Below are 25066 nucleotides of genomic sequence, written 5' to 3'. Positions count from 1 at the left end.
TGAAGGAAACGTGCTGGCAAAAGCAAGGATGAAATCGATGCTTGAGCCAAAAAGGCTTTTAAGAAACCTTCCTTCTCTTTCCCCAGTAATTCAGGGCAGATGATGCTTAGTGCAAAGCCTGTCTTGGGGATAGCTGGGAGCAAGCACTCATTTGTGCTGCCTGGAGGTAAGGCTGAGCCCACCTGCTCCTGGGTGAGGCACGGCTGGTGGGTCTCCAGCTCTCTGATGCTGTTTGTTTCTTGCCTGTTGCAGTAGTTTGAGTGCTGCTGGTCTAGAGGACTTCGATCTACTCTGCGGACTCAGTAGCAGCCTGCAGTCTGGGTGGGTGCTGACAGGTATTTGATCTTCTCTTGTTTTTGAAGCTAGGTTACTTCTCTGATTGCATGAAGAAGAGCTGTGCCTCCCGAGCTGGTGGGAGATGATGGGCAGAGGACTCTGGCCGGCCCGTTCCAGCCTTGCAAGGTAGCACAAAGCTCTAAATCCTAGGGCCATTTTTCTGATCATTGTCCTCCCTTACCTCCTGCAGGAATTCAGAGGTGCAGCTGTGCCCATTTGTACCCACTTGTGCAGTGTGCTGCAGCTTTAAACTGCTGCAGTTGTGGCAGGCATCTCCCAGTGCTGCAGGTGGAAACCCTGCAGCCAGAAAGGCAGCTGTAGCCCCAGGGCAGGTTTCTGTTCTCGTGCTGATGAGGGGGATTCGGAAAACAGCTTTCTTCCTGCCTGCTCAGCAAAGAGCCTGTCACCACGGGGCTGAGCCCGTCAGCATGAGCTGGGTTGGGAGGTGGGGAGCGGCGGCTTTGGAGCGTGGATGACTGACTTTTCCCTCTTGGTTCTGTTCTAGTGAGAAAACCAAGAGAGGATTTGCCTGCACCGGACCAGGAGCCCACCCAGCAGCAGGACTGGACAGAGGGTCTGCACAGAGGTAGGAAAACCTGCAGGAACCACAGGAGTGGATGTGGGGAGAGGGGAGACCTCTGGGCAGCTCAAGCTCCCACAGAGGGCTGTGTGAGCACCCCAGCAGCTTTGGAGATGTGAGCTGTGCTTATGGCAGCTTCCTTGCATCTTCTGGGAAAACAAGAGGTGCTGAGCCAGGCCGGGCTCAGGAAGAGCACAGCAGCAAGCTGTGTGCAGCTGCCTGCTGCTTCCCTACTCGTGTGCATGAGCTGTAATGTGACTACAGCCAGTCCTTGCTCTCCAGTCCTGCAAGCGTCCATCCTTCAGGTTGGGGAGCAGCTTCATGCACTGCACCCTGCTTGTTCTGCTCCAGTCTGAGTGTCTCTCCTCCAAATGCTGAGAGCGTGGCCAGAACAAAGTGCTGCAGCTGTGGGGTCACCCTGGCACACAGCCCAGCCTTCCCATGTGTGAGTGTTGTGTCACAGACCCTGGGCTGTGACTGCCCAGAGTAAAGGCTTGTATGTTGTTGCAGCATTGTGTAAGCTCAGATACAAAGACGTTTCTTTGTCTCTTTGTAGGGACAAGTGAAGCACGGGCCCTCCCCTGCAAGCCCTAGCAGCTGTGCTTCTGGCACACCCTGGCCAATGCATCACCTTGCCAGCCACATCTGCCTCTGCAGCGCTCTGGTGAGACTATAAAGCAGTTAAAATCCTTCTGTCCCCCAGACAAAGAAGCTGGCAGGAACAGAGAGCAGCTGTGTGCTGCACAAATCCATCTGCACCCTGTGTCCAGGCTGGACTTTGGATTTGAGAAACGGTTTGGTTGTGAGCTGTTGGTGGCTTGTGGTGTTTTATTTATCTTTTTCCTTGTGGTGTCTTTTGGGGTGTGTGGATCTTCCTCTTTTTTTTTCAGCTTTTCTGCTTTTTCCTTAGGGTTTGCTTTCCTGGCTGTAGGAAGCAGTGCAGCTGAGCACACAGAGCAGTCCCTGTGCCAGCTACAGAAGAAACTGCAGCAGCTCAGTGCTGTCTCTGTGTTTCCAGGTGGGAAGCTGTTTGCAGCACTGCCTGTGTCAGCACCTCTTCCAGTCCAGCACAAAGGAGCTGTGCATCTCTGGAATGGGCTGGGGACCTGAGGCTGCCCAAAGTCAGAGCCTGGTGCAGCTGCTGAGAAGGAGAAGAGGTAAAGGGTTTTGGAGCACTTCCATTTGTGATGCTCAGCCTCCTCCTTGGACAGCTGTTCACAGGGAAATGAGCTTGGATTGGAGGATCTGTGCTGCAGATTTCCTAGAAGAGGAATGGTTGCACAGAAGCCCATGAAGAACCACCCAGACCACGTATTATAAAATATCCCAGTTTATTAGAGCACTTCCATTTCATAGAGAGTCTTAAAAAAAAAAAAAAAAAAAAAATGTATTTACAGATAAAGATTTAACTACATTCACTGGGAGTGTGTTCTCCTGGGGTCAGGACTGGGCTACACAGGAAAAAGAAATCACATTCAGCAGTCACAGGGTTGCATTTTTTCCTTAAAACAGGTACAAAGAGTGGGGGATCTGACAGCTGGGGAGCAGGCCCAGCTAACCTGTTTTGTTTCTGCAGGGGCCAAGCTGTGGGAACACCCCTGTCTGTCCCTGGGATCTCCCTGTGAGGACGAAGTCACGGCGCAATGCAGCACCTCAGTGCAGTGGGAATGGTGGTGCTGGGTACCAAGGAGCAACGTGAAGCACAATGAGAAGGTAATGCCTATTTCTCTGCTCTCGGGGCAGGGCCCTGCCTTTTCCAGGTTTCCCTCCACAGCCACATTGCAGCTCTGCTTCTCTCCCTCAGTGCTGCAGCCCTGGGCTCCTTACGCAGCGTTGCATGGACAGAAGAGCAGAAGCCAAGCTGGACACAGGCTGACAGCTTCTCCCCCCTCATCACTGAAGACCAGATGGAAGATTGCAGATGACAATTTAAAAACAATTTAATGAGATAAATGAATGAGATGAAATAGATGATGAGAGACTGTTTTGAACCTCTCCCAGGAAGCTTGCTTCTAAAAACACTGTGTGTTTTTTTCTTTTTTTTTTTTTTTTTTAATTTTTTTTTTTTTTTTTTTTTAAATAAAGTTGAAATTTCGGTAATTCTCTGTTCCCTGACTGTTCATTCAGGGTTGGGGTGGGAACCGCCTTCGCTTCCCCATAGGAGAGAAATCAAGAGGTGGAGATGTGGCTTTGGGAGGACCAAGTACTGAGGGCTGCGCTCACCCTGCAGCCCAGGGTTGGGAGTCTGGGAGGCGGTGAGGTAGAGGCTCACACTGGAGGCAGCTCCTCAGGCAGTGCCTCACAGCCCTGCGTTGTGCCCAGGCGGTGCTGTGCAGGAGGTGGCTGTGGCTGGGGGTTGTGCAGAGCCCCTAGAGCCCCGTCTTCTCCTTGATCCACGTCCGCAGGGCTGTCAGCCGGCTGTAGACTCCAGGCTTGTTTCTCTGTGCACAGCCATCACCCCAGCTCACAACGCCAGCCAGGAACATCCGCCCGCTGTCCTCCACGCTGACCAGGGGCCCTCCTGAGTCTCCCTGCACAAAAAAAAAAACATACTGTAAATACAAAAACATTAAAAAAAAAAAAGTTTTTAAAGTAAATCATAAAAATCATAAAATTGGGATGAAATAATTTGATTAAGTCGAGTCCTACAATTTCCTGTTCGATCCAATGTACCAAACCAGCCCCCTGAATCAAGAACGCCAGAATAAAACCAGCTGAACAAATCTAAATAAGGGGCCACCAAGGCTCTCAATAATTGAGTGCAGCTGCACTGCTGTCCGACCCAGTGATCCATTTATGAGACCACAGCACCAATAAACACAATTTGCTGCTGCCATGCATTCTAGTTTGTCCGTGCGAACCCAGAAGGGTCCACATAGACGTGCAGTGTATTATTGAGTGTGGAAATGCGAGTCAGTGTGCCAGAATAAAAAATGCTGAGCAAAGAGCTGGCCCTGCTATCAGCAGTGCAGTGGAGCGCTCGCCTACCTGGCACGCGTCCACGCCGCCCGTCAGGACCCCCACACACATCATGCGCTGCGTCAGCTGGTCGGTCAGCAGCTGGTTGCAGATAGTCTGATTGATAACCCGGATTTCTGCCTTCTGCAAGATGGTGGATCCACTGCCTGCAAGGACCAGAAGCAGCGTAAGCACAAAGTCCATTTAGCAGCAGCCCCCACCCCTGTACAGTCTCGTACCTGTACGCTTCATTCGTGCCTCCAGCTCCTAACAAGTGACCAATTAATTATCAGCTAAGTCCCCACTGCAACAACTGTCTTTTCCCAGTGCAGTTTTCCCTTGAGCTCTGAGACCTCAACTGTGTGCACTCCCAAGAGAATCACATCTGATTCTGGTCTCCCAGCAAACGAAGTCACCTCAGTGCTCACCTCCTTCCACAGTCGCTCCCCATCCGGTCACCCACAGGTCCTTGCCCACAGGGAAGTTGTGCGTGGAATCGGGCAGGCAGATGGGCTGGACGACAGAGGAGAAAGTGACAGGGTTCTGCAGCTCCAGGACAGCAATATCGTAGTCATAGGTGTAGTCATTGAAGTAGGGGTGGGAGATGATGCGCTTGATTTGCCTCATTTGCACGTTGGCATCGTTGCGTTTGCTCTGGTTGGTCAGGCCCAGGTAGGCTGTCCACAGGCTGGCATCTGAGTACCTGCAGGAGTCACAGAGTACAGGTGTGAGGTCCTGCTGTGCAGAGCCAGCAGACATCCCAGCTCACAAACTGTGCCTGCTGTCTTCAAAACCTACAAATCTTTCTGCTTATTCAGAGAAGCAAGTGGCTGAAAAGGGAAGTGCCACTTTGGGTGACCTGTCAGCCCAAATCCCACCATCTATCAATCACTGCAGTGCCTGCAAACACAAAGTGGAACTCATGTGACACCTCAACAAGTAAACAGTGTACTCCAACTGTCTGCTTCCACTTCACTACAAGATTCTCCCCCAAATCCATCCGTCTGTGACAGTGTTAAACCAGGCAGCCCTCAGATCTGTTGCACAAAGTGTCCCTGGCAGAAGCTCCCACCTACCTGATGCCTTGAATCTGCAGGAAGCAATGTGCTGCTGACACCAGCCAGCTCTCTGAGATGAGCGAGGCTCCGCAGACGTGGCCCTGGCTCTTGGCATGGAGGCTGACCTGCCACGGCCACTCTCCCACATCTGAGTTCTGCCCACCAACGATCCGTGATTTCCTAACATAGGAGCGGGTCCCGCAGTCTGGGATGAGGAAGGAGAAGAGACACTTAGATACTCCCACCATCCTCTTTTCCTTTGTCCAGAACAGCACAAGTGCTCCCTCCTACACCAGGGATGGCTGACGCTGTCAGCTATCAGCATAAAAACAAATCTGCTACACTCACTGGCCAAATCAGTAAACATGCAGACAAACGCCTGCATTCTCTTTGTAAACCCTCTGGAAACATCTTGGACAATGCAGGCACTCGGCACACTGCTAAAGAACAGAGCTGTTTCCAGATCCGAGCTGTTGCCCAGGGGTTCTCTCTACCACACATTGGTTTAAGTGGCCCAGCCCAGAACCCCACGTATTCCCTTTGCTGGGTACTCACTGCAGTTGTCCTCATCAGAATTGTCTTCGCAGTCATTCTGCCCATCACACTCTGGGTTCTGCTTGCTGATGCAGAGTCCATTGCGGCACTTGTATGTGTAATCTTTGCAGGCAACTGTTGACTGGGCTGCTGCAGGAAGGTCAAAGGAGAAGGGTTAGTCCCAGCACTGGGGAAATTGTGCTGATCAGGAGCCCCTCCCCACTTCTGCCCATCCCAGGACATTGCCACTGCGGGCAGAAATGCTCTCCAGGCTGCCCAGCCACAAGAACATCCATAAGAGGCTGCATTTCAAGGGAGGTCCCCACCACAGCCCATCCTTGCCTTTGCTGCAGGTGCCCTCGTCGCTCCCATCTCCACAGTCGTCCTTGCCATCACACTTCTGTGTGCTGAGGATGCACTTCCCATTGCTGCACTTGAAGCTGTCGTTTGCACAACCTGAGGAGAGAGCAGCTCCTGAGAAACAGCAAAGCACACACGGTCCTAGAAAATCTGTATGGCTGCATCCATCTCCCTCTCCTCCAACATAAGTAAAACCTCTGCAGCTACAAACACCGGTGCTTCCACCATTTTCACCCCTTCACCTTTTTCAAGCCCTCAGCCCATCCTGCCCACAGCACAAGTTACTCACTGCACTGCAACTCATCACTGTTGTCACCGCAGTCGTTCACGTTGTCACAGAGCCAGAATTTGGGCTTGCACCAGCCATTCTGGCACTTGAACTGCTGGTCGGTACAGGCTGAGAAAGAACAGAGAGAAATCAGGGGAGAGATCTGCAATTTACCCATGGGGTCACCAGCAACATGCGAGGCACCACAGGAAAACCTGGGTGGTTCCCAAGTGGGAACTCAAGCACACAGAAGCAAGCACACCAGAAAACAGCATGTGCCAGCAGCACATTTCTCCTTCAGAAAACAGCCCCACGCCTCAGGACAAGATCCCAAACCAGGGAATCCCCTCCTCTCTAATTAACTTCAAACAACAGGAACAATAACACATATTAGATAGCGCTGTGAATGCAAGAGGAGAAACTCCTGCATACAGGAACAACATCCATGCATCACACGGGTGTTCCACATGTACTCTGCAACTCCTGCCCAGTTCTGTAACCGAACTGAGGCTCACTGCCAGAACAAACCCAGCACAGCACCCTCAGGCAGGCAGGGCACTTACTGCAGGACCGCTCATCACTGCCATCCACGCAGTCCAACCAGCCGTCGCAGCGCATGCTTTTCTCAATGCAGCGCCCGGTGTTGCAGGCAAACTTGCCAGGGCAGGCTGGGAGGGAAGAGAAGCAAAACAACTTGTGAGCCCTGCAGCTGCCCCCCCTGTGGTACTTCCCAATGCTCTGAGCTTCCTCCTTGCAGCATCCAATGTAAAAAACAGCTTTCCCTCAGAACAGAGGATTACAAGGAGATCAGCAGGAAAACAAGACGTGCTCCTATCCCCAGAAAAGCATGCTTCCCGATTTACAGGAAGACAGAAGAAGTGTAGAACAGGGAGAGGCCCCGGTCATTTATCCTGCAGAACACCTCCAGTTCCCACCCATGGCCTCCAGGCTTCAACTCACGGTCGCTGGAGTCGTAGGACAGGTATTCTGCAGAGAAACCAGTGTCTGTGTAGGAACGGTCTGAGTGGAAATGCACTGCTATCTTGTTGGTGCTGCTGGCCACCACAAACTGGGAACGTTCCCCGCAGTACCTGATGGGTAAATGAGAAAATGAACACCAAGGGAATGCGACACATCAACACTGAGGAGCCCTTTTTACATCCCTGATTTCCCCATCGCCACAAAGGGTCACTTCAGGCGGGCAAACAGCAGAAAACAGAGCAGGTCAGAACTGAGCACGAGTTGCTGGATCTCAGGGCCTGCACACAAGTGCTGGATTTTGTTGTAGCTGGCAGAAGGTTGGAGCCAGCTGCAAGCAACGCCAAACTGTGGCCTTGATGACAATCAGGCACAAGTTCACCCAGATCCCTGATTTGAAGCTGATCACTGTCTCTCTGATCTCAAATCCATCCAGGGCAGCCTCTAAAGCCCCAGGATCCCTTCCCATGATGGGTCAGTAGGAAATTGCTTCACAAGGAAGAACAACAGGAGCTACTCAGGACTAGAGATACACATTCTGATTTTGAAACCCTCTCTCCTCAAAGGGTCAGCTCCCTTGCCCAAAATGTTGTGAAACAACACTGCTTGCTTCCCCTATGCAGTCCCACACTGTGTTTTTAGTCCAGCTTCCATTAGGTTGTGTAAGAGTTAACAGTAAATCTAAAAGTAAATGCATCAGAGAAGGGGATGCAGTCAGCCTAACAATGGGGAAATACTCATCCAAGCAAAATCACACCAGCTGTTTCCTCATGGACCTGCCTTTCTGCACAAAATGCATGGAATGTGACGCTCCACAGCCCATCTTTGGGTTTTTTTCAGCTGCAGCATGCAACAAACCCTTTGTCTGATGTTCAGAACAGGGAGCGTGGATCTGCTTTCACCACTGGCCACTGAGCTATGAGGTCAGACCCGAGCACTACCTTGCCTCAGCCCAAATTGCACAGCACCTTGCTCCCACAGCAAGTTTAAGGAAAGCACAGAATGCCATAGAACTGAACACAGCCCCTCCTTACTTGAAGGGCCTGAGACACAGTCAGACAGGCTGCCCAAAACCTACCTCGTGTTGTTGATCTGCACGTAGTCCTTGGTGCAGGAGCTGACTGGGACCCCGGGCTCCAGCACAAAGAACATATTGAAACGCACCTTCACGTTCTTTTTAGAGGGAACCTGCAAAAGGAGAGAGTCAGAGGCATGCTGCTTTTCTGAAGCAATAGATATGGGAATGAGTTACATGGGAAAACGTTTGAGATAAGGAGAGATAACTGAGAAAGGAAAGAAGTCAAGCAGAAAAAGAAAAACCTTCCCAAAAAGCCACTACTGCTCACCTTGTCATTCAGACAGCCACTTAGCTTGCTGACCCTAGGATCTCACATTAAAGCAGCACACAGAAGAAGGCTGAGGCCAGACCTCTCTCAACTGTGTCCACCCCCCCCAGGGCAAAAGACAGACCCTGCCAGCAGTTTTACCAGCAAGAGACAGCTCTGTCCCAAAGCCCAGATCAAGTGCACTGTGCAAAGCTACAGCTACTGGGGGCTACAATAAGTGTCACACAAGGTCCAGACTTCCCTCAGCCTCTTCTGCCTTTGACATTAGTCCTAAAACCTCTTCTAGCCATCTCAGACTCTAAGCCTCTAGGCAGTGCCTTCTGTAAACTCACTTGCACTCTGTCCCATATAGGCAGGTTCATTTGACACAATATTTAAGGCTAAGAGGAGAATGTGTCTTACCTCTATGTTCCAGACACAGTCTGTGGCTGGTGGGTAGTGTGCTGGGTAATAGGGAGTGGTGAAAGTGCCACTCTCTCCTCTTAGAGTCCCACCACACGCTGGAAGAGAAGCAGGAAGATGAAAGCAGATTAGAGATTCAAAGAGATGTGGCTTTCCCAAGACATAAGTGGCTGAGGCAGGAAAGGAGAGAAATGCACCAGTCCTTAACACATTTAAGTTAATCTCTGGCAGAAAGCAGCTCCTGCTCCAAGGCTTCAAAAGCACTCAGGAAACCAACTTCCTGCATACACCCATCTGCATGCCAGTCCTAATTCTTTATTTTCCCCTCCTCAGGGGACATCATCACAGCACCCTAGAGCTGCAGGCAAGACAAGCTCAAAGAGCTAAGATGGGACCTTGCTTCCACATCTCCCAGCCCTGGAAAAATGCCTGGCAAACTGACCACAGCCACAGGTGCACTTCCCTTTTCAGCTGCTGGTGGTAGGGAGAGGAGGGGAAAACTGGACCAAGGTCTATGCTTACCTTTCATCTTTGGGAGCTGGAAGAATTCAGCCTTGAAGCCAGGGAATCTCCCCTCCTTGTTGGTAATCAACGTGACGAGCATAACGTTCTGGGAGGACAGGAAGGTCAGGTTGTACGAAGGAGCATAGTTCCCACAGAGCCTACGAAGGAAGGAATAGAATCTGTGAGGCAGCTGCACAGCGAGCCTCAAGTAGCACAGATCAGCTCTGAGCAGGGACAAGAGCTCCACCACCAGGACTTCTGTGCAGCTCAGGATCAGCCTGTCAGCTCCCACAAGGACTCGGTGCCACACACAGAGCCAACACAGAGCCAATACAAACCCCTCTCCCCACCCTATGGAGAAGGAACACCAAACTCTGGGGACACTCACCTCACCAAAGCATGGGGCTCCACAGGGCTCAGAGAGTTATACACCTTGATGTAGTCACCGCTGTCTGTGCACTGCTCCAAGTCCAGTGTCTTGAAGGTCAGGCTGATGATGGAGTTGGCATCTGCCCTCAGTGTCCAGTAGCAGCGTGCATTGTTGGGGTACGGGCTGTGGGGGAACCCCGGCGTGGTGAAACTGGTGATCTCCCCTTCCTTGGCGTGGAGGGTGAAAAGGCAACTATCTGCCCAGGAGAACAGCAAAGAGTTATTAGGGCAAATGAGGAGGAGGAGAGACCTTTCTTGTGGGTGCAGGGTATACAGAGGACGGCAGACGTGTTGGAGTTTTGCCTTCCTGCAGAAAGGCACTGCAAAGGACAGACCAGGCCACCCACCACTGCTGGATAACAGCAAGTTTGGCCAACCCCAAACCGGCTCCAAGCAGCACATGGAGATCTGCCTCAGGCAAAGCCCCTCCCCTCAGGCCCTTCCTCACCCCAAAAGGGAAACTGTCACCCTGCAGACACCTGGGGATGCACAGAGGCTATTACACTGAGACTGAAGAACTGTACTTACTGTCCCGAGGACTCTGAGCGATGCTGGGGTCGGCAGCTGCAGGAAGAAACAGAGGTGCTGTCACCCTTTGAGCTGTGAAAAGTCTCTTCACACAAAGCTGAAGAGGTCGTTAGGGTTTGCACTGCTGTGGCTCGTGCTTACCCTGCAAGCAGCCCCTGCAGCCAAGGGCACCCAAAGCAGGGGTACAACTGGCAGCTAAGTGCTCCAGTGAAACACCAGAGCCTCCCTTCCTCCCCAGTCCCACACAGTAACACAGCACTCACGGAAAGCAATGACTGACTCCACCCTCAGCATGGGGTTTCGCAGCCGTGGGTTCAGCCTCTGCACCAAATTCTGTCTGTCTGCCATGGCGTGGTCAAGCTTCTCCTCGCAGTACTTGGGGACGACGAACTCTGACATGTAGTAGGCAATGACACTGCCTTCACTGTGAGGGAGGGTGATTATGGAGTGAGGGCGAGGACAGCAAGGACACACATGGGAGGGCTGACGTATCAAAAGAGAGGGGGCCAGTCAAATGATAAGCTGTTGTTGGAGGATGACCACAGGAAAGGGACAGCCTCAATAACAAGCTGAGCAAACTGAAGTCCAGCAAAGGCCCCAGTCAGTCCGTGAAGACCCCTTTCCAGGCTGCCAGACACCAGCTGCTGTGTCTTATAGGGCTTACTGCACCATATCCAATTCTCCCAAGACATCTCCCTCAGCACACGATGAGACAGATTGGAGAAAACAATATTCTGGCTCAGCACAATGCTTGTGAGGTTGCTTTTCACTGCCCAACCTTTACTACCTCACTTGGGGTGACTACTGAGGTGCCTCCAACAACAGCAGCCCAGCAAAGAGGGTCTTATGGCCAATGTGACACCCCAGAACTGCTTTCCTACACTCCCAATCTCAGCTCAGATAGCATCTCCTAACACTCACCTGAACGCAGTGATTACTGTCTCCTTATGGTAAGGACCAATATCTGGATGACTCCTGTAGATATCCTCTACCTAAAAGGAGTTTAAAGAAGAATGATCAGCACATCTTAAAGTAAGGAGAGCAGAAAGGACAATGACAGACAGAGCTTCAAGCCTCTGGAGGAAAATCAGGACACATACCCAGCATCCCAGGAGTGCAGGAATCTGCAGGGGCCAAAGAGTGGAAGAAGGAGAGCTGAAAGAAGGAGACAAGTGTCCAGATTCCTGCAGCCAGCTCCTGCCTCAGCCCCAGCCCCCAAGCTTGCTCAGCTGTAGAGCTGCTTTTCCTCTCTGACCCTACATGCCAGACCTGGGTAACCTGCCAGCCCTGGGATTTGCCTAGGCAACCCCACATGGCACACTGGGCCACAGGGCAGGGAGACAGCGTGGCAACGGGCTGGAGCTGTGATACCAAGATCCATTTAAAAGTGAGTCACACGACTCGTGATGAGCAGGAAGAGCTGAGAGAAGTGAGAAAGCTCCAAGCTCCAAGTAGGATCTCTATGGCCACAGAACAGAAACAAAAACTCAGCAGTAGGGATCCAAGAAAATGCTTACCGTGCTCTTCACCTTCTTAGCCAGCATGATGAAGTCTGGAGAACTGGAGTCCTCATAGGCATCGATGAATTCCCAGTTCAGAACTCGCAGGTGGCCGTTGAAGACTTTCCGCACAGGCGCGTTCCTGTCTGGAAGGCAACATTTCACAGGGAAAGGCAGTCAGGGCAGGGACTGTGGCACAGCTGATCTCCAGTGAGGGGGGAGAAAAGGGCTCTCTGCTTTCTGGAGCCTCTGGCTGCTACTGCACTTTGTAGGAAGGTCACACGTGAGCAACACTTGGTAATGAAGCTCTTCCAAATCCACAACAGCAGGGTTATGTTCCCAGCGCACGCCACCACCCCACATTAGCTTAATATCACACTCACATTTGAAGTGCCAAACCAGGAGGCCAGTGACAAGGGAGATGAGCAGAAAAGCAATGATCAGAATGGCCACAACTACCCTTCGCTTCGGGCCACGCTTCTCCATCTTCTTGGAGTTCATGGCAGGGAGGAACTCCACCCCTTCCTCCAGGTTGTTCATGTCCTGTATGGGAAGAGAGGGCAGGGCAATGGAAAGGTCATTTCCCCAGGTTTGGTTTTGGAGAGATCCAACACTGCAAGGCAGTCAGGCACCTACAGACACAGAGCAGAGCCTTCGGGCATCACTGAGAGCACAACACATGCCTCAGTGCCAGCAGCCCCACAGCCACCCCCAAGCAGGATCCTGCGCAGACAGCAGCGCTAACATGTGCCTCCTCCTCACACCCCAAAAGGAAGTGGGTGCTTCCTTCTGGGCCTAACCCAAGCCGATCAGTTGGAGCAAACGCTGGGGCACCCAAGGCTGTGGCAGGTCACAAACCCAGAACCTCAGGGCGAGTGGAAAAAGCAGACAGAAAATCACCACAACACCTGCTATGAGACAGGTGTGCCACCCCACAGGACACAGCAGTGCTGCGTGCTCGAAACAGAAGGCAAACTACTTCCTCCCCGAATGTTCACACCACGCCGTGCGTTTGCTGGGCCAACACAACACTCCTACATTCCTTCTCACTCAGAACAAACGCCTTACAGAAGCAATAAAACACAAGGATGAACACCAAACAACTCCCCCCTCCCCTCCCACCCCGCCAGCAGCCAGCCTGCCTCTCGGGACAAAACATGCTGGCAGATATCAGCAGGTCTCACCCAGGAGTGAAGAATGGCATCAGCAGCACTCAGCCATCACCGCCCTGCGCTGGGCTGGGCCACCGAGGGGAAGGGCTCTGTCACAGCACGCAGCCCTGCATCAGCTCTGCACGCACAGGATGAAAGCACGGCCAGGAACCAGTGTCAGTGAGCCCCTGCTGCCTGCAGTTTCACTTTCTTGCCCCAGCTCCTCGCCCTGCCCACATACCTGCAGCTGCCCAGGCTTCACCCAGCGAGGGAATCAGAGCAGTGTGTTCCATCCTCCAGCTGGGACAAACTGGAGAGAGAAAACCCACCTCCCATCCCCATGCTGATGAGACAAGCTCGCCCTGTGTGCCCACTCAGCGCACGGAGAGGAGGAGGGATGACTTCAGCTCTCCTTATGAAAGCTGGAGGGCGTAGCTGAGAGCCAGGGCACGCACCAGGAATTTGGAAATGTCCTCTGAAGGGAGGGCTTGCCTCGTGCCCCCAGCATGGGGAGAGCTTGTGCAGCTGAGGGCAGCTCTAGCTGTGCACAGAGGAAGCTCAGCATGTCCTCTCCTCCAGCTCCGGCTGACAGCAAGGACACAACAACCCAAAATGCTGACCAGCGCAAATCTGCTCCTTTCAAATGCATTGCTGTGCTCTGGAAGGGGGTAACATTCCAGCCAACTGGACGCTGGGTCAGACACTGCTTGCCCTCTCAGTGTCAGAGCTCAGAAACGTCACCAACTGCTCAAAGACAAATGTCACAAACTCCAACAACTCAGGAAAAACGACAGCATGGGGTAGGAAGCCTTCGTTCAATTGTGCTATTTATTATTGGCAAAAAGAAATCAAAATGAACCACATCATCTCTGAGGTGTCAGACTGTTTCTGTCATCAACATCCAGCCACTGCCAGCAGAAAGAAAAGGCTCAGAAGGCCACAAGGATCATCCCACTGCGACTGCTCTGCTGCTGGCTTAGCTTCCACCATCACACAGAACTTGAAAATGCAAAACTTTGTAAGAGAAAACACACAAAGAGAACTTGACTGCAAGTATACGCCTCAAATCAAGAAACTCTTCCATCAAATCAAGATTCTGTGCCTGATGCACCATCTTTGCATACTCAAAGCATCAGTTCCCAAAGCAAACAAATCCCCCAAACCTTCTGCTCGGGAGTCTTCCATCACAGTTCACGTAAAGGACACATAAAGGGAAGAACCCAACCACAAACCTCACCAGCATCTCCCCTTCCCCACTGCTTGCAGAGCCAACCCTTCCCAGGACCTGGCCTCCAGGATTTCCAATACGCTGCTGTTGTCAGCAAAAGGAAAGTATTTAATTCACATCTAACATCTGCAGGAGCCCAAGGCAAGAGAACAACCTCCAGGGCTTTAATGATGTTCACCTGGCAGCAGCTTTCCTGGGCTTCCAGTGTCCAGAGATAAAGACGTTTCTGTCCCTACCCTCTCTTCTAAGGTCTCATCCTCTCCCATGCTCACCCCTCACAAGCCCCATTGTTTCCCAGCCTCCTCTGACCTGCATGAAGATGCTTTGAAAACCTGTTGCATACTGCAGGTTGGGCAAGCACCAGTGATTCCTGACAAGTCCCCTGTCGATACAAAGGATCTGAAGCATTCCCCAAGCACCATGGAATGTACCAGACCATGCCAGAAGATTTCAGACAAAGCTCTGTCCCAACCTCTGAGTAATCTGTCCTGCCCACACTCAGCACAGAAAGCACCCATTTGACCTTAGTACCAGACACATCTGTGTCCAAACGGCACAGTTCAGCCACTGCTCCACACTCAGTGTGCTGCACATCCTCTTTGCTGCTGCCCCTTCTGCCTGTCGGGGAAAAACAGCTCCTCTCCACTGCTGCTCAGTGCCCCTCAGCCAGGCAGAAACCAGATGGAACCAAAAGCAAGAAAGAGCCAAAAGATCACAGTAAAATCAAGAGAAAGATGACCATTTTTCCAATCTCCTTTAGCTGACTGTTGCTGTGCGTTTTCCTCACACGGACCAAACTTTCCCTTCACCACAACAGCATCTCAGATGTAAATCAGGGAGGATGTGAACGCATGTCCTGCTCTCACCTTGTTCATGATTCCCCAAGAGACACTCGCCAGCACAAAGCGATCCGAGGTCCGACTCTCTCAGCCCTCACAAGGAAACGACTTCTCTAAACCTTAGCAGAAAACCTTCCTTGATATTCTGCCTGCGTTAGTCACAGGTTCAGTTACTTCCTCTTGCTCCTCCTCGCTCAGCCCTTTCTGGCTGCAGGGCTCTCTGGTAGGCACGGAGGTTTCCGACTGGTGCTGCTGCCTGCAGTGTCCTGGGAGGAAAGACACGTGCCAAGCGAGTGAAAGGGCCAGAAAGATGTGTGTCACAGCTGAGGAGGCAGGACAGGCACTCAGGAGCAGCTTACCCTGAGCTGCAGCTACCAGGGCACAGAGGGAAGTATGCTTTCTCCGCAGCTTACTTCTGAAAAGCCTCCAGGTGACAAGAAGGAGCTTCTTGTACAGCAGCACGTGCCCGGGCCTCCTCAAAATATCCTTTGGGGATGGTGAAGAGTCGGGAAGTCAGCGTTTAATAATCCGAGTCTTCCTGATGTGGAAGAGCAAGCAACAGCCCAAACTGCCCCAAAAAAAGAAGATCAAAAAGCCCTCAACCAAGCAGCAGGTGAGCCTTCAGCTGTTCATTTAGTGGTCAGACTGCTGGGCAGACTGCAGTGTGGGGAACTGCAGCATCCTGTGCCACCCTTAGCATCTCCTCTCATCTCTGCAAAGCCTTGATTTCTCAGCAAAACAAACCAAGGACTGGGACTCCTGCACTCAGCGCCTGTTTTCAGAAGGTGCCTCACTTCTCCCACACCTCAGTTCCTCCTGGAGCACGGACTGCGAGGAGGATCAGGAGAGGAGTGTGCACAGAGATGCATGCTGTGCTCCGAGATCTCCTGCATGCAGCTCCCCAGTGACGGGCTCCCAGTGACATCCAGTATGTAAGCAAACCTTCCCACTCCTCAGCAGAACAGCTACGTAATTTATTTTTAGACAGCAACCGTAATCGGCCTGACTGGACAAACCAGAAGATGCAGAAGTGACTAATTCTGTTAGCAGGAAATGCAGCAGGCACAGAGGGAGGGTGGGAACTGCCACAGCAGTCTCTGGATGGGAGATGATTTACTGGAAAGCAGAGATTCTCCTGCAGCAGGGACTCCCAGCAAGGTCAGGACGTGCTTCTTCCCAGCAAGATGTTTACAGAGGGCTGGCCAATGTGCGATTCATTACCCTTACTGGCTGGTTTCAGGCTTGCCTGGCAGTGCCAGCACAGCCCACACACCAACAGCCCCCTTTGCTCTGCACCCCTCCCAGGCACGTCCTCTGACCTGGTGTCCACGTCTGCCTCACTGGACTCTGCCCCACACAACTGCTGGGCTCTTGGCCATGAGTTTCACCTGTTTCTTATCACCAGCAGTTAATTTGTTTGCCCGGCACAACACAGACATGGGATTCAACTGCTTCCCTTGACTGCTACCACATTCCAGCCCCATCTCCTCTGCACAGATCCGCACAGAAGCGAACAGCAGGTTTGTGACTAACAGCATCACCCAGCTCTGCTGGCAGCTCTGTGGCTCTGCACAGCCCATTTCCTTCCCTCTGCTCCAGGTCTGCACTACAGCTCCCTGACCAATGCACACAGCCAAGAGATGCAGTGCAAAGTCAGACAGGACCTGGGGGAGGTCGCCTGAGATGAAGGAGAGCCATCAGACCATTACCTGACCCTTGCCAAGTAATCACTCTCTGGATCCCAGCCTGTGTATCCAAGAGGCAGTTCTCACCTCCCCTTTTCCAGCCACACCTGCTCAATAAAATCTATAACAATTATCACATGAGCAGCGTGCAGTACTGGAAATGAGAAGGATGGCAGCCATCAGCCACCTCATCAGCCAGCTCTGGCTGCAGGCAGCAGGGCAGGCTCACTGCCTGGGACAGCCAGGCCTTGGAGAGGAGTGGAGTGGGCTCACAGACCTCCCCCTGTTGCACAGGGAAACTGCCTGCCTCCAAATAACACACACTGCATCACACCCAGCTGCTTCGCTGCAGCAAAGCTCCTCCTTCTGGACTGGGTACAAAAGCCTCGCGAAGCAAGGACGCCATCACATCCCACACCTTATTCTCACTACAGATCTTCAAAATACAATTATTTTCTCAAGACTGAGATTTGATGGGGGTGCAGAAAGGGAAGTTGCTGCTCAAGCGGTGTTTCATCACCAACTGCATTCCTTGGGCCTGGCAGAGGAAGAGAAACGGGCATTTCACAGGGGCAGTTCAGATCCCACAGACCCTCCAAGGGCTTACCGTGCATTAGGCTTGTGCACTGCTGTGCAGAAAGACCACAGAAAATCGTTCTTTCAAAACCCAAAGTTTTCCAGATGATACTCAAAGACAAAAGCAGTTTTATGGTGCTGGCACATGAGGAAACAACTTGTTTCACATCAAAAAATACCCTAAAAGCTACTGGGAGCATGTGCACAGCCTGCAACTCACTTCACCCACGTAGCTCAAGTGCAGCTACACCAAGCTGAGACCAACTGCTGCACCAACACCTGCTGAAAACCTCAGTACTGCTCCATAAAGAAAACTTAGAAGGATAATTTTCATGCAAATTCTTGATAAGAACGACATGGAAATGGCAAACATAAGAGCTAAGTTTCACTAAGGCATGTCCACACTGCGTTGCCCTGGGATTGGCAGTAAAGCACTGTCGAAACTTTATCAGTGTTTTATTTTCCTCCAGTAGTTCCTTATGAAGGGTAATTGCACTGTAAAACGATGGCATCTGAACCAAGAAGGGAATAAGGGACAGAATCCTCCAGTCTGTCCAACTTCCAGGCAGAGAGGGCAAGTTTAACAGGGAAAGATACCTGTCACACACCAATTCCAAACACAGGTCTTTATAGCATTCAATAATCTTGTGACCATCCTGAGTCACAGAGAAACCGAATCCCCTTGGGTTAATTACAGAAGAAACCAAGTTAATGTTTGCACAGGACAGCACAGGCTTGGCATCAGCCTTATCAGCACAGCTCTGTCATGCAACACACAGCTCATAGGAGTGACCACATCTATTTGTGTTTCTGTTGCAGCAGGTTTTTTTCATGTAAGACTGTCAACCCTGGGGAGAGGTGGGAATTAAAGTCGCCTCAGAGGCCTGACATATAGCTGTGAGCCTGGAAATTCCTCCCTGATTTCCAAGGCCCAGAAGGGAAGCACGCCACAGATGCAAGTAGCTTATTTAGAACTTGCCTGGTGCACAGTAGTGTCTGAACAACAACAAACAGCTCCAGACCTCGGTGAAGCATCCTAAGCTCATCATCACGTTTCGCCCACACTCTTTACTGGCTCTTCCAGTCTTGAGGTGGACCTGGGCCAAGATATTTCGATACTTGGGGTCAACAGCAGGGGAAATACCAGAATCTTTGACCAAGCAAAGCCTTGTATCAGCAAATCCACCCTTACTCAGCCGCTGCAGTAGCTGCTCTCTCCTCTGTGTGAGCTCATTGCCCAGATATCACAGCACACCTTCTGTAAGGTGAGTCTGCATGGCCTTTGGCTGGAAACGGCGTGCTCTCCCTGAGCAAGGTGAGAACATTTGGTGCCATACATTCCCCAGCCAGGCCCTCAACACCGCTCTCCCTGTTCCCTCAACAGTTTTACAGTGATCTTTTGTTTACAGAGCAAAGGTCCTCCGCACTCTCGATCAACTTCAGCCTCTCTCTCTCTGTGCCTTCCTTATCCGTCTGTGCCTTTGGCAAGAAGAGCAGCAGAACTGGCCCAAGCAGCAGCTCACCCAGCAGCCACTGGCACCACCTGAGAGAAAAGCTCTGCACCTTTCTAAGGACAAGGATTAGCTTCCCCATGCACTGCACCCACGGGCTGTAAATCTCAGAGCAGGAAGCACAGCCATTGCAAAACACTCCCATCTGCTGCACCGCCATGTTTCCAGGTCCACTGAGCCCAACAGCAGTTGAACGACCAGGAACAAACTCCTCAAAGCGTTCATCTGCAAGGACAGACCTCCCAGAGCACGTCAGCTCTTCTTGTGCTCAGACCCCTTGTGCTCAACCGCAGTGTGGCAGAGGTGGCTCGAGCATCCAGCCGCGACATGAAGACGTACGAAACCCACAGCTGCTGTACGGTCCTTCAGGTTGGAAAAGACTTCTCAGATCCCCGAGCTCAGCCCACTCCCACTGCCCGCATCCCTCAGTGCCGCATCCCACGGCTCTGAACCCCCCCAGGCACGGTGACCCCCTATGCAGTGCACTGGAGAAGTTGTTCCTAACACCAACCCACATTTCCCCTGGCGCAACCTGAGGCCATCACCTCCATCCCAGCACAGCAGCAGGCTGTCAGGATCCCAAACGTCCTTTTTCCTGGAGGACAACCAGCACTTGGCACAAGGGTGACGCAGGACCTCACCCATAACACTGCAGACGACTCTCCCTGTGCCAGGCTGCACACAGGGCTGGAAGCAGGGAGACCAGTTTCTCCTGCTGTGGGCCAGCTTCCTCCTCAGCGCTCCAGCGACCCGCCGTCAGATGACAACTAGCAGCCCTCGCTGGGCTCCCAACAAGCAAGGCAGCGAGAAAACGCGCAGCTTGCCATCAGTCCAAAGCCGCTTTGGAGCAGCTTTGCGGTACTGAACAGAGCTCCGGGCGCAGAGCTGCTCCCGATCGACCCTTCGCTTTCCCCAGAAAGCAAAGACTGCGGCTTAAGCACGCAGATAACTCACCGGTTAACGAGCAAAGCCCCACAGCACTTCTCTAGGGCGAGCAGCGCTGCTCGGCACCCCGCACCCAGCCCCGCACCGCGGCGCATTCAAGCTGAAATCCCGATCGGCCGCCACTCATTCAACCTCAGCACCGCGAATCACAAAGCAGCGGGCATCTCCGGCCCTCCGCTGTTCCCCCATCCCGCGGTCGGGGCTCACGCTCACCTGGAGCCGTGCCGTGTACTTCATGCCGCCGCCGGGCGCCCCGGGGCCGCGCTCCATGCCCAGCGCCGCCGGCTCAGGCCGCCATGGCGCGGCGCTCCGCGGCTCCTCCCCCGGCCCGGCCCTCCGGCAGGTGCGGTACGGGAAGCAGGAAGCGGCCAGGGAGCAGAGCGGGTCGCGGTTGGGGTGAAGCCGGAGGCTGGGGTTGCCCGCTCTTTGTGTGCTCCCCGTCGGGCAGCAGGGTGACAACAGCCGTCCCGTGGGAACCCCGGGGAGCTGCCCGAGCACAGCGTGTCCTTATCTGTGCCCCCAGTCGCAGAATCACAGAATCGCCGAGGTTGGAAAAGACCATCAAGGTCATCCGGTCCAACCATCCCGTTCAGATCCCTGAAATAGCAGCCGTTCCTCTGTGCATCTGGTACCCGAACCCTGATGCCTCCAGCAGATGGACCCCAGTTCAGATACTTCCACCAGCAGCATGTCTCCTTGTCCACCACGTACCCCGACCCAGATCCCCCAAGTAACAACACAGCCCCTCTGTCCATCCAGGACCTTCACTCACATCCTCAAGTAGAAGCAAAGCCATGTGCCTGCCATGTACCCAACCCAGATCCCGTGGGCAGAGCACAGACCTTCTGTCCATCCAGCACTCCTACCCAGATTCCTTCAAGCAGAGAAGCTCCTCTGTCCATCCACAACCCTCACCCAGATCCCTGAAGTGGTGATACAGATCCTCTGTACCCCTTGTACTCGCACTCACACCCTTCAAGCATCAGCTGTCCCCTCTGTCCCACGTCCCTGAAGCCCACACACACATTCCTGAGGTAGCAGCACAGCCCTTCTGTCCACATGCACCCCACAAAGATCCCTTCTATAGTAACACAGCTCCACCCAGCATCCCCACTCAGATCCCCCAGGCAGCAGCATGGACCACTGTCCATCATACACCCCAACCCTGATCCCTCACACAGCACTACAGCCTTTCTGTCCCTCCTGTACACCATTTAGATCCCTCAAGTAGCAGCACAGATGGCCTTTAGAGGTCTCTTCAATTAATCATTCTCCAGCCAGAGGAAAAGAGATACACAATGACACACAACACAGCAGAAACCACACTATATCCAAATCCCACACTGCAAGATTTGGGCAACGTGTCTCAGCAATTGTACAGCCTCATATTAAGCAGCACTGCCAGGGATGAGAAGGAGAGATCAGAAGAAAAGATCTGCTTTTTCAGGATGTTCTAATGCAGATCTAAAAGAAAGTTTTCAGTACCAAAATCTGCATTCCTAACACAGTTTTACCCCACTGCTTTCCTCTTCTTGGGAAGATGACTCCAATGACACTAACTTCTAGGTTTCCTACGTTCAGCATCAAAGACACCAAAACCATCCTCCTTGAAAAAGTTCTTCCCTTCTCCATGCTACATGCCATAGCCTATGCCACCACACAACGTACCCCTCAAAAATCAGAGTCTGAACTGGTCCTCCTTTTAAAACAACTGCCTCCAGCCCTGAAACTGACTTCTTCCATACCTGAACACACACACCTGCCACCTCTCTGGTTTGGTGTAACAGAAGCTGCATGCTGATTCACAGCGCCGCAGGGAGATGCGTGCTGCGTTACCTTTGTTTGCCCTTGCTCTAAAATGTCTCCTGCGGAGTGCAAGCTTCCTGTCCCTTTCACATGTGCCTCCCTGGGGAAAAAGGGATGATGTCTGCTCTCTGATCCTGCTGTTTTCTCTCCGGGTGAAAAACTTAACTATTGTGCTCCTGCAGAAGTGCTTCTGCCACTGCTTTCCCAGCTCCCTTATCAGGCACTAGAATCCCTTTGCTTGCTGAGTACCACAGGGCAGGAACTATTTTCAGATTTAAGGTATTCCCCTTCAAAAGGTGGCTTTGTTAGTCAGACTGCTGAAATTACCTGGCTGGCTGATGTCAGGAGCTGCTCTGAGCTCTCTCCCGATGCCCAGCCCTTCCCAGCACTCCAGTTTTACAGCTTTTCCCTCCCTGGCTCACTGCAGGTGCTCCAATCTGATTTAATACCCCAGTAAAACAGCGTATGTACAAAGCAGCTACTCTGAGCTGAACTACCGCTCTTTGTTTCTGCAAATTTATCCTCCTCTTCTGCATATCAATTAGTCTCCTCCAGGCAGGTGTCAAGAAAATGCTGTGCTCTGGGATGTGGCTAATGAGGGCAGTCTCACTCTTTGAGACCTAAGGTGTCTCTTGAAAAGATCCACAGCTCCTGGTCTCACGCAGAGCTGCAAATGCTCAGTGCTTCCTGTCATTCAAGCCACTGACATTCTGCAAACTAATTCATTAGCCCAGTTGGCTCTTTGAAAAAGAAGATACAATCATGGCTGGGAAAACAAGAAGGCAATCCATTGCTGAATATAAAATATTACATAGCTGGAAGGCAGTCAGTTCAGAGCCCTAAATGACAGGATTCCCTTCTCTTTGCTGCCCAAGCACAGTGGCTGTGTTACAATAATGGCTAAGTTGCCACGGTAGGTGGTGGCCTGCTCCTTCTGACCACTGTACAGACCCAAAACATCAAAGCACCACTCTCAATAAGCATATGCCACGTGCTTTTGCACTAGCAGACATGCCACGTGTCTCTCTGGTCTGACTGAAGGATGCTGAACTCAGCAAGTCCATCTCCACTATTAAGAAAGATGTAATTAAAGCAGAAAGATCAAGCAAATTACTCACTTGCAATGGTAGCAGTCAGCAACAAACAAAGCCTCCATTTCTGCCCACTTACAGCAGTTCATTCAATAAAGGCTGTCACCTCTTCCACCTAGCCTCCTCTCTTTGTATCTGTATGGCCACAACAGCAGCATGAGAGCAGAAAGCTGAGGTTTAAAATACCTTTAGGAAGAAGGAGATGACTTGCTTTAGGTACAACCGAAACTTTGAGAAACAAGTCTGTCTTTGTTACAACTGTACACAATTCCAGGAGCTAAACCACAGCCAGCTCTACCCCCAGGAGAGTCCCAGAGGAGACAGGGATTAGCTGCTGGAGGAGCAAACACCATCTGACCGAACAGAATTCTTTCACATCAGTCCTGGAAATGCCATGCAGGGAAAAGAGGAAAAGGTAGCTGCTTACACAAGGAGCGAAGGCAGGCTGCCTGCAGGGGAAACGTCTTCTGGTGGAGGCAGTTCCCAGTAATTCTAACTCCACAAAGAAGCACCATCCATCCACATGGGCACAGCAGCGATGGGTTAGATTCAGAGCCAGTGACAAAGGGTTTTCCTTGCCGCAGCGTCTCAAGGATTCTGTTCTCAGTGTGACTCCCAAATTCAAATTTCACCAACAGCACCCTCCCACCCAGATTCCTGCCAGACAACCCTGAAACCACCCCATATATGTCTGCAGCTAAAACTTCCAATCCGGTCTGGCAACTTAGACAGCGATACAAAAGATCGGGAGAGAGATAAAACTCACAGGGTGTCCTGTTACTTTGCATTCCAATGGGTAAATAGAAGGCTGATTCAGTGGGAGGAGGGGAAAACGTCATCCAGAAGCACTGCGGTTTCCAGCTGAACCGGCAGCCCCCGGCTCCAGCGAAGGAGTGTGATCTCCTGGTGAACATTGGGTACTGTGCAACCGAGGATTTCCACAGGACAGCTCTTCCTGTAAGTTGTCTCAGCATGATTCATCTCTCCATCTGTAATGCAAGGAGAATAGTTACTGACTTGGGAGAATGGGACCTGTAAAAGCGCAGCAAGTTGCCCTCAGTTGGCCACGTGGGGTCACAAAGGCCAGGCTGAGATGCAGAACTACTTTTCAGAAAGCTTTTCAGAGATTTCTGTTTAATTTGGATGGGAACATTCCCTTTGATCTCTAATGCTTCTTTCAGAAGCTGTGAACTGAGTCCTGCTTCCAAAACATAACTTCGGCAGGGATCAGAAATAGCTTTGCCCCTCACATCAGTAATACCAGTCACTTCAACTGCTTTAGCACTTAGCCATACAAATGCTCATTACAGAGCTTTCCTGAGTTCATGATAGCTGGCACAAGAGACCAGCTCCATCCTGTGGGAGGCATAGGCATGAGCAGCGAGCAAAGGATGTGGAGGGAAGCAACCAGCATGCAATAGGAAAGCCCACCTGCAGCTCTCCAGCACACCACAGACAATTCTGAGACACACTTTCAAAATTAAGGAGGGTCATTTCTTGTTTACCAGCCACCTGACAGCTGTGGGACATAGCATGCAAATGGCTAAGAAACACACCGTAGGATGAAAGCTTGCTGCCAGGATTCTACAATTTGCTAGGCCTTTCTTGAGGATTTCCATGGCTTGTGAAAGCACTGCCTCTTTTGGTGAGCTCTGAATCAGTAACAGCAGTGTTTGCCAAACTGTAAGTGTAATAGAGTGGACAGGCTTGAATGCCAGGTTTCAGGCACTGTGTATTTTGAAATGCAGCTGTGCACTTGGGCACACCCAAGATTCAAAGTCAGTTAAGGTCCTGTCTGCCTGACAGTCTGCAAATGAGTAAGAACTGAGAGAGATGCACACAGTGCATTGGAATCACCTATCTCTCTTTGCTTTACTACAAACAAGCATACCTAACCTGTGCTCACCTGCCTTGCCTCCTTGTTTCTTATGGAAAAGATCTGGTATTACCTTAGCTGCTTATAACCGAAAAAAAGAAGGCACAACTTTGATTTTTCATTGATTCCTCTTATTTCCCTCACTTTGCTGATGAGGGATGTGCCATACAGCAGGGCTTTTTTTTGTTTGTGTTTTTTTGCAGGTCCAGCTCCTGCTTTCAAACATACAGACTGATGTTCTTTCGGTTATCCCTCTAGTGGGGTATGGTGAGACTGCATGTAATATCAACAGGCCCACCCTAAAGCAGGAAATCAGGCATGAACTCACCCAGAGTTCAGTCTGCCAAAGGTGAGAAGTAATACATGCTCTTCCAAGATGCTGCTTGTACTCTCCAGGATGAGGCATCAGCTGGATGAAACACCTTGCTGGTTAGATCAGCATTGCAGACCTGCTCTAATCCATTCTCCACCTCAAAAGATGACAATTTGTCTGCCTCCCCTCCTCCCAGGACAATCTGTTCTTGCATTAATGTGACCTTCCTTTCTACTTAGTGAAGCAGGAGCGGAAGAACAACAAG

At 51.7% G+C, this 25066-nt stretch overlaps 1 protein-coding gene across 4 annotated transcripts; it reads right to left on the bottom strand.

Annotated features, from left to right (window-relative positions):
• Window positions 1-2230: 2230 nt before the first annotated feature.
• Window positions 2231-23466, bottom strand: ST14 (ST14 transmembrane serine protease matriptase). 4 transcript variants are annotated; one of them, XM_042882518.1, is made up of 19 exons: window positions 23379-23466; window positions 12164-12323; window positions 11799-11926; window positions 11203-11273; window positions 10545-10705; window positions 10282-10317; window positions 9713-9950; window positions 9343-9482; window positions 8821-8918; window positions 8151-8260; window positions 7055-7185; window positions 6658-6762; window positions 6116-6223; window positions 5809-5922; window positions 5488-5616; window positions 4951-5137; window positions 4303-4577; window positions 3905-4041; window positions 2231-3447 (listed from the first exon to the last, which is right to left on the bottom strand). In XM_042882518.1, the coding sequence occupies exons 2-19, from the start codon at window positions 12318-12320 to the stop codon at window positions 3286-3288; spliced, it is 2487 nt and encodes an 828-aa protein (XP_042738452.1). In that variant the 5' UTR covers window positions 12321-12323; window positions 23379-23466; the 3' UTR covers window positions 2231-3285. The 4 variants fall into 4 exon arrangements, with proteins under 4 accessions (XP_042738452.1, XP_042738453.1, XP_042738450.1 ...); XM_042882519.1 differs by lacking the exon at window positions 23379-23466 and adding an exon at window positions 22640-22733; XM_042882516.1 differs by lacking the exon at window positions 23379-23466 and adding an exon at window positions 19929-19992.
• Between the last annotated feature and the right edge of the window lie 1600 nt (window positions 23467-25066).

Source organism: Lagopus leucura, unplaced genomic scaffold (genome assembly GCF_019238085.1).
Source record: "Lagopus leucura isolate 7727_CA_CO unplaced genomic scaffold, USGS_WTPT01 Super-Scaffold_100034, whole genome shotgun sequence".
Taxonomy (NCBI): Eukaryota; Metazoa; Chordata; class Aves; order Galliformes; family Phasianidae; genus Lagopus; species Lagopus leucura.
Note: the sequence above shows the minus strand (reverse complement) of the source record. Positions and strands in the feature narration are given on the sequence as shown.